At 38.3% G+C, this 14,640-nt stretch overlaps 2 protein-coding genes and 1 pseudogene across 3 annotated transcripts in view; 2 read left to right on the top strand and 1 right to left on the bottom strand.

Annotated features, from left to right (window-relative positions):
• LOC145481600 (uncharacterized) overlaps positions 1-14,640 on the top strand; it is a 101,498-nt pseudogene that overhangs the window by 19,150 nt on the left and 67,708 nt on the right. The gene's annotated exons all lie outside the window — the stretch shown is intronic.
• LOC145481589 (actin-binding protein WASF3-like) lies at positions 98-7,598 on the top strand. Its single transcript, XM_081460101.1, has 3 exons — positions 98-645; positions 2,211-2,470; positions 4,601-7,598. Exons 1-3 carry the CDS (start codon positions 378-380, stop codon positions 5,438-5,440), a joined length of 1,368 nt encoding a protein of 455 aa, XP_081316227.1. The 5' UTR covers positions 98-377; the 3' UTR covers positions 5,441-7,598.
• Positions 9,341-13,827, bottom strand: LOC145481590 (uncharacterized). The gene is made up of 4 exons (XM_081460102.1): positions 13,166-13,827; positions 12,210-12,449; positions 11,349-11,560; positions 9,341-10,057 (listed from the first exon to the last, which is right to left on the bottom strand). The coding sequence occupies exons 1-4, from the start codon at positions 13,383-13,385 to the stop codon at positions 9,788-9,790; spliced, it is 942 nt and encodes a 313-aa protein (XP_081316228.1). The 5' UTR covers positions 13,386-13,827; the 3' UTR covers positions 9,341-9,787.

The raw sequence follows: 14,640 nt of genomic DNA, 5'->3' as shown, positions 1-14,640 counted from the left end.
TAGGTAATTGTTTGACTTGATATATGGTTTGATTTCAGTTTGGATCAATTTTTGCGAATCATTTGCTTTTTCTCAGAAAAATACACTCCAAAAGCGAAAATATTTGCAGTCAAGTTGGGATTGGAAGTTTGTCGGCTTTTTTTCGTGAAAATGGTCGCCTTCCGAAGATTACCGACAACCCAGCAACCCACTCGCGAAGAATCTTGGGCAGGAGGAAGTCGCCATTTTGGGTGTTTGAGCCAGGGTGGAAATTAGTGAATCTGTAGCATTTTTGAATTTGGTCATTTCTACAGGAACTTACCACCATCCGGTGGAGGTCAAAAAAGACTGGGATCTTGGCTTTTATCTCACGGTGTCGGTTGATTTGGTAATCAACCATGCCGCTGATAAAGAGATCGGTCGATCCGATCGAGCTGAGTCGTGGAAAGTTAGAAGACGGGCTAAAGAGTGAACTGGAAGCCGTGTCCGTAAACACGTTATGTGGGATAATGCGACAACTGAGCAGCATTTCTAAACACGCGGAAGATCTTTTCGGCGAGCTTTGTGCCGAAACAAACAATGTCTTCCAAAGAACGAACTCTCTTCATGAAAGAATTCAGAATTTGTCCATGAAGGTGACCCAACTGGACTCGAATGTGGAAGAAAGTAAGTGATCAAGGTTATGTGGGAAAATAATATACGACGCATTCCTGAGCTAAATTTATCAAATTCTTGAATCGGCTAGGAAAGATAAAAATGTCTGCTCTTGTTAAGCTTATATAGTATGCAAAATATATGATGGAAATGCTGTGAGGATATCATTTTAAGCTAATTTGACTTCTGGTCTGTACACAACTTTATGTTATTGTTGATTTTCAATGAATAATTATTTTGTTTCCATGTCGTTTTCGCAAAAAAGAATCTGTTGCTAAAATATCGGAAATTTTCAAGGAAATTCTACGGCGTTTTTACTCTAAATTTGCGTGAAAGATGTTTTTAAGTTAAGCTTATAGTTTTCCTTTTATAATTTGAAAACAATCTTATTTCTCGATACTTGTCATCATATAAATTAAGTTCTTAGTCATACCTGCTGGTTTGGCGGCGTGATTAGCGTTTGAGTCTTGTGAAGGTTACTTTCGTAAGATTTTAGAGTATTTTCACCGAAATGTAGGGGGAGTTTGTTTAATAATTTGTTGAGAAACCCTATAAAATATTAACACAGAACAAACTGTTCGTAATCCTTTAGTTAGCAAGCTATTATTTAAAAGTGTTTGTTGCTAGTGGTTAATTATAGCAATGTTACATTAATGTAAAAGCGGTGGTTATTTCTTGCCAATTTTTTCAAACGTTTTTCAGATGTATGTGTGCACATCAGTAGGCTAGTTCGAATGCAGTACTTCAATAGTTAGCTTGTTATCACTATTCAATATTCTTGTGGGTGTTACTTTAGAAAACTGGTGTTTAAATTGTTAACATCACCAGTTTTGAAGTCAGATAATTTCTCATAGCTTATTGATCATTTTTACGCCCTCAAGGTCTGTAAAAAAGATTGCAGCTAAAACAATTTCCTCTGGTGTCTGTGATCTCGACACTTTCAAGGTTTAACTTTACAGAATTTGTGCAATGGAATCCTAACAAACATGGCTGCGCCAGGATGGGGAAAAATTTAAATTCATCCTGAAAGCTGAAAATAATGGCTTTGATTAATGTAAAATAGGTCAAGGTGCATGTTACCAACCTCAGCTTTCATCTTCAAGACTTTGATTATTTTTACCATGAGCGTGATTATTTTGGAAAGCACAAAGATCTTTTACAGTGAGGACACTTGAACTGTGAACACTTGACATTTTTGTACATTTTCACCATAGAAAGAGGGCTCTTCATATTAACAAGGGTGTTTAAACTTAAAAAGATTGGCATTTTTACAGTGTGAAAAATGCTAATCTTATACATTATATGAAGAGCCTTTATCCTGCAGCCACCTAAAAATATACAACAAGTGTAAAGTGTTCACGTTTTGAGTGTCTATAATAATTATTAATCACTGGGTCACTGGGTCAGTTTCAGATAACTTCCTTCATACTGTAATATCAGTTATTAAATAATTATATTTTGATAAAGTTGGGGGAGAGTAAACCCTCTCATTTGCCCTCTGAGACTGAAGAATAGCTTCAGTTTAGCTGAAGGAAGTGTAAGTGTAACATTAATTTAACATTTTGTTCAATTTTCAGTTTCTTTACAAGATATAAACTTGCGGAAAGCCTTCAAGTGCACCATTGTAACAGATCAGCAGGTTTTGGCCAGTAGTACTCTTCCCTCAGCAATGAAGGAGAGATACAGCACTTGTGATAAACCACCTAGGCTTCAGGATATGAACTCTTACAGAGATGACAATAAAGATGCTCTTAAGTTCTACACTGATCCTACATACTTCTTTGAGCTGTGGTGTGAAGAGATGAGGAAAGAAACAGAGAAGAAGAAGAAAAAAAGAGTGAGTGTTTTATTTGTTTGGTTTGGATCAAGTTTATCCTCTCACTGCTTAGGTTTGTGCAAAGGATAAAATCTGCCATACTGATAAAAGTAGTATTATAAACTGTTCAAGGAAATGCATGTGCCTCGATGATTATTGACCCGCAGGGTTTTGGCCCAGAGGCCAAAACCCGAGGAGGCACCCTAGGATTCCCCGCGTGTATACATGTAAGGAATTTCAAAAAAGTAAGAAATGTGTTGGTAGTATGCAAAGTGTTCTGGATTTGATGTTGGTGGTATGCGAAGCATTCTCGATTTGATGAAACTAGGCGTGCACAGTGGTCTCGGGTAATGTGGGGTAAGGAACGCAGGCTCACAAAACAGCTGGAGTGGTGTGGGGTACATGAAATGCTTGATTTCAAGGTGCTTGCAGCCATGAGTTCGCGTTTCGCCATCTTCTAGCAGCATTTCAAGGTTCTTGTAAGCACGAGTTCGTTTCACCATCTTTGAGCAGCATATCAAGGTCTCCCAACCATGAGTTCACATTTTGCTATCTTCGAGCAGCATTTCAAGGTCAAAAAATACTCTCCAATTACAATATGCAGCAATATGGCCTGCATGACGATTTTAGCACGATCAAATGAATTCGCTTCGAAATGGCTGAGATTCTCATCTAGGACAAATTGAAAACAATAATTATTTCAAAGATCCTGAAGATGGATTTTGGGAGAAAAACAACTCAGAAGGTATCGTAAGAAATTCTGAAGTATACTAGAAATTCGAGGCCAGTGTTAAATACCCTTCTGATCCTTTACCTTTGACATCTCGTTTATTTGGATCGCTTATTTGTACTGAGTAATCCTATGTGGCGTAGAGCTCATGTGACAGTTGGGTGACTTTGCAGGGATCCAAATGTGAATGCAATTGTTTTGCAGTGTTTTTGTTGAGGTCAAAAAGCTTGACTCTAATTTGCATATATGGTGACTGTAACACGATACTTCTGTTTACGTCTCGGAAAAAATCAACTTCCGTTCTACTTTCAAGATACGATTGCTCGTATATCAAGACAAATGGTTTGTTCGCCACGTCTTATCACGTCAGCATTAAATGGTACCAGTTTACTGGCTGTGACATGCCCCTGCAAAAATCAAGCGGGGTGGCCATTTTGGTGTCCTTACAGGAATGTGGTTTTTTTGGCCTATAACTTTGCACAGGGAGACCAACTCTGAAAAGCCACAGGTCAAAATTAGGTTTGCGTTCCACTTCGTCAAACACAAAAATGTTCAATATTATTGTTTTCAATCAGCGGAAATAAAAGAAAACGGGGGTAGATTTAGTGATAACTATTACCAGTTAGTCATATACTGTAGACCCTTGTAGCACATGGCCTTCATCATCATCATCATCATTTCTTTATTTAAAACACGAAATCTTATCATAAAAATGCTCTTCCTAGGAGTCGTGTGAAAAATTACAAGAGAATACATCACACTAGTACTTTATTTTAATACCAAAGTAGAAGATGGTGTTGCCTGTTTTGTTTGAGGTCTAAAAGGAACTGCTACTGGGCACACGAGCAGAACATGAGTGGGTTCAGGAGTTTTTTAGACCTTCAAGTGGGCATTAATTTCTCAGGAAACATTGGAACACCATGTTCTATTTGGTTTAGAAAACAGCATGAAAAAGCAAAAATATTTACATCTGAGAGGGGGCAGTGATTGTCCTAGCAGTGCAACATCTGGTACATAGGTGCTCTATAACTTTCTATTTTTGGCCTACCTTCCAGGTTTTAGGGCACAGAATTAATTTAACCTTTTGTAAAGGAAATAGTAAGATTGCTCCTCACGTACTGCTGAATTTTGTGAGAAGGGTGACTGAGAAGTTCTCAGATGTGCTTAATGCTTCTGTCTTTGAACTTCTCTAGTGTTCTTATAAATTCCTGTTTGCTTACAATACCAGTTATGTAATTAGCGAGTCTTTTTTCATTTGAACCTTACATTGATGAATCACATCTCATCTCTCATCATGCCTCTCAGGACAACTAAGGCCATGATGAATCACATATTAAGTGATAAGTGTAAACAGATTGCATGGTACAACAGGGGCTGACAAGGTAGCTGAGCTTAGTTAATGAGACTGTGTTTGCTTTTAGCGAGCGGGCCGGATGAGGGCTGGTACAAGGGAGAAGAGGCCAGTCAAGGCTGTGAAGAAGAAACAGTACTGTGCTCAAGGCGAGGAATTTAAAACTGCTGGCAACATATCTTCACCTGCTGCTATTACAGAAGAAAGTCACCATGCAGAGAGACGTCCCACCAATCATTACTCTAAACAACTGAATGGTGGCATCCCTGATGGTACACCTCCCAATCATGTTATAAGTCCTGATGCTGGAACAGGAAAATCAGGTTCTCCAGCCTTGAGGAGGCAGTCTAGACGATACACTGGCCAAAATATTAATAAGCCAAATGTAGCACCACCACCCCCTCCAGTCCCTTCATTAGGAAAAATGTCATCTCCTCCTCAAGCTCATGATGATGCCATGACATCACCTGCGGGGAACATGGTCCCACCACCACCACCATTGCCAGGGGCTCCTGCTCCCCCTCCCCCTCCACCCCCACCTCCCTTACCTGGTCAGGGTGGGATGCCATCTCTAAAGCAGGCCCCTTCGGACCCCTCCGTTGGGCCGCAACCAACAGTCTCACCAATTTCAGAGTCAACTTCAGAGTCAAGCATAAGTGTTCAAAGTGAAGAGACACCCCTTCCCCCTAAGAAACAAGTTGATGCTAGAAGTGACTTGTTGTCTGCCATCAGAAGGGGCATGGAGCTTAGAAAGGTCCAAGTGCAAGAGGCCAAGAATGAGCAGCGCAATGATACAAATGGCTTTATGGATGTGGCAACCATTTTGGCTCGTCGTATTGCAGTAGAGTATTCATCTAGTGAAGATGAAAGTGAGACTGGCTCTGAATGGTCTGATGGTGAAGATGAGTAAATGTTTTGTCCTGATTTCATCTTCTGACCACTTTAGAATAAAACTGGACAATCCATGGACATTTATAGATTGTGGGGTCTTATTAAAGCAAATCCAGCAATAGTTTTGTACAGATGCATGAAATCTGGAGTAATATTATCTAGTGCTGCAATTATTTGATGGTTTCATGGGTTTTGTATAACTTTTTTACAAAAAACATACATCCAAAGCAATGTACAAATTAAAGTACACCATACTTTTTCAGTAATAATTTGTTATAAAATTGAGAAAAAAAGTTAGTGATAATAGTCATAGAGGTTATGGATGGTGACAAAAAATTATTGTTCTGTTGTCTAAATTTGTCATTATATGAAGAAGTCTTGATGTGCTGTTAAGAAATTATGTGTGCGTATGCAGTTGAACTTTACAGAGCAGCCTTCAAGCTGAAGCATGCACATGCAGTATGGTTGTCTGTGGAAGTTTAATTGTATTTGATAGAGCTATATTGTTGGTTGAGGCAGTGACAGTTTTGTTATTAATATAAAGATCAAAATTAATGTTGCCTTTCAAAAAGACAGTTTCTTTGAATATTGACATTAATTTTATGTTTTCAGAATGTAACATACTAGAACAATGAGCATACTGGTCACCTGTTGTGACATATTCTAGATACAACAAGTGCAAAATGGTCAATAAAATGTAATGGTTTCTTTTTAAACCGCTCTCTGTATTAAATAGATGCATTGAAACTCCACTTCACATCCGAAATGGAAAATTTATTTTAGGGTTTATTATCTCTCATATGTCCATGTCACAAGAATTAAGGCAGTCACCATTTACATTCTGTAAAACAAATTGTCTTGCAATCAAAGAAATTTGACGAAAGCAAAACCAAATGAATGTTAGCCGGTAAGGATAATTTGGACACCAACATTTAAGTAATGCAAAATGGAGCCTTCAAATGCCTGGTAGCCTATGTATAAGAAAAGGTAATGATTTTGGGACGTTGATAAGTACCGGTAATTTGATTGACCAGTGTATTTCCACAAGTAGTAGGAGTGGTTTTCAATAATGAGTGTCATAAAACCAAAACCATTGTAATCGCAATAGCCAATCACAGGGGACTCGGACAATCCAGAGAACCAATCAACATCCAAAACTAATAGATGGTTTTGGTTTATTTCCAATTGGATTAGAAAGAGGTGTGAGTTTTGTGAACCAATCATTATGCACAGTAATGCAAAACTAAATCAAATGTGAATTAGTTTGGACACTCAGTTGAAAACTGCTCAGCAGAGTCGCTGAATGACTGATGCAGATGAACTGGTTAAAGGTTTAAAATTCTGCATTATATTAAAATCAAACAATCTCATCAGGTAGACCTGCTCAGTATCCTGTTGTTTCCTGTTAAAAAAAATGGTGACAATTTTTTTGCATTGTCATCCAGAAACAACTTAATAAATTTGATAAAGGTAAATGGGTGGTACTGGGGTGAAGGGGTCGGGGTGGGAGAAGTTTTTTGGGAGAGGGCTCCTGAGTCTTAGTCTTTTCTACTGTAGACTTGCCCTCCCCTCTTCTTACCCTCCTCTTTTTCTTTTACCTTGTTAGGGGTGTTTGATTGGTTATAAGAAGTTTTATTTCACTATATTTCAACCTTTCAGCATTGCATTTTAACATTCTAAACAGGGCTACTAATACTAGATCTTGTGTTGAACAGGTAAAGTCACAGAGAAATAAAAGCATATGTATATTGTAATAATAGTAAAGAGAAGGGAAATAGTTTCAACAAAATGACATTATTATCAACATTTTTCATGTACCATAATTGCAAATATGTTCTGTAAAAACTATTTTTGTATTCCACTATGTTTGGTACGTAAGTTCACATGTTTTGTAAAAATGAACAGGGCGATTGTATGACACAAAATTTGTTTGCTTTCAGTTGGGAAACAAGTGCAGTTTTTGCAAATCTCAGTTGAAACACTTCTGAAGTTGTGAATCTTTATTGTCCAATAATAAAAATAACAAGAACTGAAAAGGGCAATGAAAGATGTCACATGATCATGGCACCATCAGTTGCTTAGCAACTATGAGACAAAAACTGCAGGCTCAGTTTGGTCTCGGAAACTGGAATTTGCCGTCAACTAGTACTTGTTTTCTCAACTGTATGAGCTAGAGAATCAAAAACTAAAAATAGCATTGCCAAGAAACTCTGTTGAAAAGCATGGAATGAGGTTTTCACTAATTATAAGATTCTCTTGTGTAGATTTGATTTTCGGTCATTTCATGATGGTGATTTTCATCTTTGAAGGTTAAGAATGCAGGTGCATGGTGGGCTGAAAATCAAGCCTATGTTACATTGTTATCACTAAATGCTGAAAATAAATAAAACTAGCACAGTTATTCAACAACGAGGTGTCATAATTACATTATAAGGTGCAACAATCTGTGTTATATATCCTGCACGTGGAAAGATAAAATGCTTGAATTGTTTCACTTTTAAGACTTGTACAGGATAAGTCTCTACAAAGCAGGGCAAGAAAAAAATTTGAAAGTGGGCCAGCACATTTCAGTTTTCGGTAACCCCAACTAAAAATTACTTGCCCAATAGACATGCAATGATCATTATCGACTTCATCATTTACTAGCTAGGCACGCTTTCAACTCATTGTTCTGCTCATCCAGTTGAACCTCATCCCCAGGGCCTTCTCCACTTTTCAAAATGGCAGGTGGGAGAATACCCTTGCTAAGGCTGAACTAACACCATTGCTGATTAGCCCATTTATATGAACAGGCTGATTGGTTTAAATAATCCTAAGGAAATATGGCAGACATGGCAAGCTTTTAAACGAATAAGTAAGGGCTATAGGAGGTTGTATTACAGTTCAAGTGCTATCACGTGATAGAAATTTCCAAGATTTTTGGAGATATTGTACCACGTGATCCAGCTGTTGCAAGGGTCTTCTCCCGACGAGCCGCCATTTTGAAAGTCATCGAGGGGAAGGCCCTAGAGATGAGGTTGCTTCCACTGAGTCTTAAGTTTTTAAATTGTTTTTGACTACTGAGCACCCACTGGACCACCAAACTTCCCTATTCACTCACCCAAGAGCAAAATCTTACTTGCCCGTGGCAATCCACCCTGGTTTTTTCCTGCCCTGCAAGGATCATGATACTTGGTCAAGCTACATTCTAGGGTTGTTTGTGGATATTTACAAGCTCTACTTTCATCACTTGTGTTTACCCCAAATTGCTGGTTGATTTGTGCGAAAATCACCAACTATAACCGACCCATTAGCCATCATTTGAATGGCCCCCTATTATCTGTAAATACTGAACTTAAAGCAACTTATCTTTATAATGTTTTGTGCATTCCTTTTGGCAATTTTAGATGAAATGTTGTAAGCCGGTAGAAGGTGATGAGAGATAAAAACATTCAAATGCATGATTACAATGATTGTCACAAAGTGGTTGAATAACTTCCTGTGGATTATACACTTACAGTTAATACTGAGAAGTTTACTTTTATCTTCTAATTCTTTCTGTTTACTAAGTGCTTTGATCTGTCCCCAAGCTCCCTTAGCAACTTGTGCCTATTTGGCCCCAATACTTTCTCTTTGATGCCCCTGATTATGTTCATAATTATACATGGTCCATGCTGAGCAATGACTTCATGTAGTTCTGCTTTGACTGTTTTTCTGCAAGATCATTTTGTTCAACATCTCCCAGAACACATGTCCTGTCATCCCTTTTGTTTTGTTTTTGTATAGAAGTTAACAATCTTAAAAATAATGTGGCACAGAATTGTAAAAGAGGATTTAATGAAACTTAAGTATTGCAAGAGCTCCACTGAAAAACCGACGAGATAAGCAGGGTTGGATTCTGCCTGACATGATAAGTATTGTACCCAACAGTGCAGTAGACATGAGAGATAAGAGTTCATCAGTGTTCCAAAGCTTTTATTTCTATGACCCGTAACGTATGACTATATTACTCTAACACTAAAGCTTCATCTACAAACTTGACTATAGTTTTGCATGGTTTTGTCTAAAAACGCATGCATAAAAAATGTCGTGGATGACATCTCTAAGTCTGTAGTGACCTCCAAGGTCACAAAACCTGGAATTTTGTGTTACTTAATATGTTGAGGAAAGGTTACAGTCTAACTAAACAAAATTAAGTAAGACTGAGGTCTGGCTTTTGCAATAAACCTACAAAAGAACCAATTCAAGTACTTGACAAAATATTTTTTGAATAAATAATAAACAAAATAATTTCAGGCAGTTTGTCCACTCCAGCTATTAAGTGAAAGACTTTTAAAAAAAAGTCTTGACAAAGCTAAGCTAACATGGTTATATATATTATATAAGTCTACTTTTTGTTCCATGTTCCTGATGCTTTCTGTTTACTAACTGCTTTCTGTGTCTTGGCGTAACGTTCTTCAGATCCTGCAATGGAGCCAAGTTTGCCAGATTGGAAGTCACTAAAGGCCTTCTCAATCTCCTCCCAGGTATTCATAACAAAAGGCCCATGACGAGCAACGGCTTCTTTCAATGGCACTCCTGCTATCACCAACACATGAATGTCTTCACTTGGACTTGCATTGATTTGAAAAGTGTTTCCTTTTCCAAGCACAGCAACCTAAAGAGCAGATAAACATGTTACAAGTAATTAATTAAAAGTGAATGCACCCTTGACTAATGTGAAAAAAGAGATAGTGTTAAGGTGGCTCAAAACAGTTTTCTGTGTTTTTGAGACTTAAAGAACTAGGTGCGATTTTTCAGGCTTGGAACTGTTCTGCTTTGAGTGGCTGTGCTATTTTTCTAAGGTATCTCTCCACTGTACCTTTCATTGTGTTTAAGTCATAGATTAAGGTTGCACTGCCCTGTTGTATAGCAACAAACTTGACCCACTTTTACCATCAATCACATTTATCTTAAAAACTAAGCCAGTGACCCCATATTTTTTTTATAAAAATCTTTTTATTACACTCAGAAGAAGAAACAGGCAAAATCATAATAAAAAATTTTGTGGAGTAGATATTTCTTAAATTAAAAATAAATGGAAATTTCCAGGTTGGAGAAATTCCACTCCACAGTTTTTTTCTATAAACATTTTTCACCCATGCATTCCGCTTTTGCATTTGAATATTTTTTTGCATTAAAAAAGTAGGGTCACTGGATCAGTTTTTGAGATATTAGCTTCGTGGATAAGGTATTTTTCACGTGCATTGTACGCACAAATTAAAATCTCGACTTTGCAAGATCGCCCCTTGCACATGTGTGAAGGCGGTCCGCTGATCAGTAAGGCCTGCAATTCCCACGCGAATAAACACGAATATAGAAATTGCCTGAAGGATGGATGTTTTGGAAGGTAAAAATAACTGATAACGCAAACAGCTTACCAAACTTGGTGGAAACAAAGTTTTACGAAGCAGGCCTTGTGCTGCCATGCTTGTTTTGAGTTTTGCAAACTTTAAATTTCGCACGCTGTCTCACGACCTCTCGGGTGGTTGTGTGATGCCTCACACTGAAGTGCACACTAGAGCCCAGGTGTCTCACGAGAGTTTTACTATTTGAGCCACATTAAAGTACAAAGCTGTCTCATGCTCAAAAACATAACACAGTGACTCTGCACCTTGGGGGGAAATCCTGTATAAAAAGGACAGGGTTGCTCATTGGAAAGAACTCCTAAGAGGTACCAAGATCCTGTTTTGTGGGCGTGGCTTGAAATGTTCACCCCTAGGAGATACCAATTCTAAAACAACACATTATCTCCCCTCATAATTTTTTCGGCTTATAATACCCTAAAAGGTACCTAAGAGGTACCAAAACCAGGTTTTAACCTCTAAAAGGTGCAACGAGCACCTCCGTAATTTTTATATAATTAAAGTTAGTATTGAACTTGGTGTGTGAAGGATTTGTTTACTCACCATTCCCATCTCCACAGAGATTCTTTCCTCTGTAAATGAGCCAGCGCCTCTCCAGACATATGCAAATCCATTGAATTCTTCTGGAACATCCTGGACAAACGTTCCACCAGCCTGCACATGAATGTCCAGGAACATTATTGGTGTTCGTGTGTCTATCACAGCTTTAGCCCCCAGGCTCTCTCCTGCAATGACCTTGACTTTGGTCTTTCCGTCTACAAAATGAACGAAGAAATGTGACGTAAATATAGCCATTATCTAAAAAAATTTAATGTAAATTTTTGTTTTAAACAGAATATTATTTCATTTCCACTTATGTTAAAATCTTGGCAAAATTCTGCCCATCCAGAGCAGCTTAGTGTTTCAATAATATTTGCTCCAGGCATGCTAGAAACTTGTTCTGTTTGAAGTTTAAGCATTCACTTATTGATTGGCTGAAGGTTGGCAATGGATTGACCATATGCAGCCTGGCAACAATCCTAGAAGAGCACTGACTTAGCTTCCAATGGGTAGGAGGAGTGTTCAAGACTAGAATGGCTGAAAGGAAAGGAATAAGAAGCTGTGATGGAAGAGTTGGGAGGAGACCCACCAAATGGCTGTCCACCAGAGTGAGTGGTAAAGAATCACTGAAGCCCTGGAAGCCCTGCGTACCACCTAGGCACTGATCAAGTTTAGGGAAAGATAGGAGGTCGCAGGAAAACAGACCTCATTCCTTCCAGTGAAATGTTTTTGCCAAAAAAGCTGTGATAGTTTCCAAATTTAATAAGTGAACATCATCCCAGTCAAAACAATCAACAATCACAATTATTTTCAATTGTTTATCATAGATTCTCCACAGACAGAATCAAACTTGGCAAATCTTACCTGGGCTGCTGACTACAGGAATTTTCTTAGTATCAGTATCCTGGTATCGTGGTTTGATCATCTTGTCTTTTGCTGGTAAGTTTACCCAGAGCTGAAAACCCTCTGATTTCCCACCTCTCTTCAAAAATTCATCTGACGGCATTTCGCTGTGAACAACACCGGACCCTGCCGTCATCCACTGAACCCAGCCTTCTTTTAAAACACCACTGTTTCCAGCACTGTCTTGGTGTTTTATCTCACCTAGAAAAAAACAAGATAAGAGAGTTAGATGGCTTCAGACTGAGTAATCAAAGATCATTCAGTTGTTTTGCAGTTTTCACATATTGCGTACTTATATCTGTCCAAACAAATAAACTGGGGAAAATTGGATCACCTTTAACTTTACTGTATGAGGAAGAAAATACACTTTTGACAAATCCCTGATATTCCAGATTTAGAATAAGAATGCCTATGTCAAAAGTTAATGCAAGAATGGCGACTTGTCGGTTTTCAAAGAAATTTTGAGTGGTGGTGGGCACTTGTATGCATTACGGACCTATGTTTCGGATGTTTAAACAAATGTCAACAAAAACCGTTTCGTCAAAGAAAACAACCTCTCACCTTTCAAACTTTGGTAGATAACAGTTTTCTAGGAGGAGCCTTAAACTAAAAAAAAAAATAGATCTCGAAGATACAAATTATATTTTAAAGTAAACCTTTGCGCTTCTGTGATTTGCTTTTTGAACCAGTCAACCTGAATTTAATACTTCAATCAAAATATTAAAAACTACTTTTTTGCCACAAACTTGCGATCGAAAAGAGCATTTTATGGTATTTTTCTTTTTAAAGAAAGATATGAAAGTTATTCCTGTTAATTTTGGTTGCCAAGTTGCAAGTTGTGACACAAATCGAATTTACACGCTCCGGTCACGCGACAATTTCGACCGGTCTTTAAAAAGTGTCAGGTTATGCCTTACCATCAATAAGATATGAAACGGTCTCGAATCCTCGATGAGGGTGATCAGGTGCCCCAACAGCCTCTCCTGGTCCATAAACTACCGGTCCTAAATGATCCAACATCAAGAACGGGTCGCACTGATCGATGCGGTCCCCGATGGGTCTACGAACTAAAAATCCACCGCCTTCTCTCATCTGCCGGGACTTTTCGATACGATCTACAGCTCGAGCCACAACCATTTTCTTTCGTGTATCAAAATCTCTGTGGTACGCTTGTAGACTTTTACGCCTGTTTTTCTTCTTCTGAGTTCAGTACACTTGTCGCACCTTCGTGTTGTTTATATGCCAGCTGGCCTTGACCCGGGATGCATTGCGCGCCGAGAATGACTTGGCGAATATTTCGCGGTGTCACGCTTACTTATCGGGGAGGGGCATTGCAGAAGATTGCCGACATGACTGAAAACTGTCCGAAATGTGAGCACGTGATGGAGGAGTACATGCGTGGGACGCGTCATTTCCTGCTAACAATTACTATGCCGAAAACCAGCCTGAAAATTGTTTATTTCTTCCGCTCTCTCATCTCCCACGTCATACATTCGTTCTACTAGCTACCCAGCATAAAAAAACAATTCTTCACTTTTTCGACCCTTTTTCTAGCCTGAATTTCAGGCATCTATTAGGTTCGCACACTGCAATTCGGACTATTCTTTTTCTTCTGCTAGCACTCTTCCTTGAAAGCAGGTAAATTTTGTTTGATTGTTCGTTCAGGCGAATGAAATCAGACAAAACATCCGTCAATTATTCTATTTTACGCTCGGATAAGTTTTGACTCCGAAGAGTGCTCCGTCTCTAGTGTTAAATGTTAAAGAGAGGTTAGGAAAACATTACCCCTGGGTTGGGTTTATTATATTATTATTGTTATTGTTATTATTATTATTATTATTATTATTATTATTATTATTATTATTATTATTATTATTATTATTATTATTATTATTATTATTATTATTATTATTATTATTATTATTATTATCGTCCTCACGTAATGTTTGCTTAGAGTCCTTAGGGCCGAGACCAAACCATGGTCCTGGGGCACTAGGGGATAGCCAGTTTTTAGCTTGATAGCACCCTCCTCAAAATGTGCGCTGTACCTAGCAAGGTTATCTTTTGTAGTTCACTGATGCTTAATTGGCCGGGAATTCTTCCAAGATAAGTTTCTAGTCCCTTTTTGATAGCTCCAAGTGCTCCAATGATAACTGGTATCGTTTCCGTTCTCATGCCCCACATTCGGCTTGTTTCGATTTCCAAGTCCTTATATTTGGATAGTTTTTCACTGACTTTCACGGATGTGTTTCTGTCTGATGGTACTGCCATGTCAATAAATTTACAGGTTTTCGTTTTGTGGTCTTTAATCACTATATCGGGTCTGTTGGCTGTTATTTTCCTGTCTGTGTGTATTGGCATGTCCCATAATATCGTGACATCCTCGTTTTCG

This window comes from Orbicella franksi, chromosome 3, assembly GCF_964199315.1.
Source record: "Orbicella franksi chromosome 3, jaOrbFran1.1, whole genome shotgun sequence".
Lineage (NCBI taxonomy): Eukaryota > Metazoa > Cnidaria > Anthozoa > Scleractinia > Merulinidae > Orbicella > Orbicella franksi.
Note: the sequence above shows the minus strand (reverse complement) of the source record. Positions and strands in the feature narration are given on the sequence as shown.

Bases quoted from the DNA above. Each gene is read 5' to 3' on its own strand.
- LOC145481589 (XM_081460101.1), top strand. From the start codon at position 378: ATGCCGCTGATAAAGAGATCGGTCGATCCGATCGAGCTGAGTCGTGGA. The intron at 646-2,210 runs GTAAGTGATCAA...TTCAATTTTCAG, and splicing joins GGACTCGAATGTGGAAGAAA to TTTCTTTACAAGATATAAAC. The intron at 2,471-4,600 runs GTGAGTGTTTTA...GTTTGCTTTTAG, and splicing joins AGAAGAAGAAGAAAAAAAGA to CGAGCGGGCCGGATGAGGGC.
- LOC145481590 (XM_081460102.1), bottom strand. From the start codon at position 13,385: ATGGTTGTGGCTCGAGCTGTAGATCGTATCGAAAAGTCCCGGCAGATG. The intron at 11,561-12,209 runs GTAAGATTTGCC...TTCATTTTGTAG, and splicing joins TCCTGTAGTCAGCAGCCCAG to ACGGAAAGACCAAAGTCAAG. The intron at 10,058-11,348 runs GTGAGTAAACAA...TCTGCTCTTTAG, and splicing joins TCTCTGTGGAGATGGGAATG to GTTGCTGTGCTTGGAAAAGG.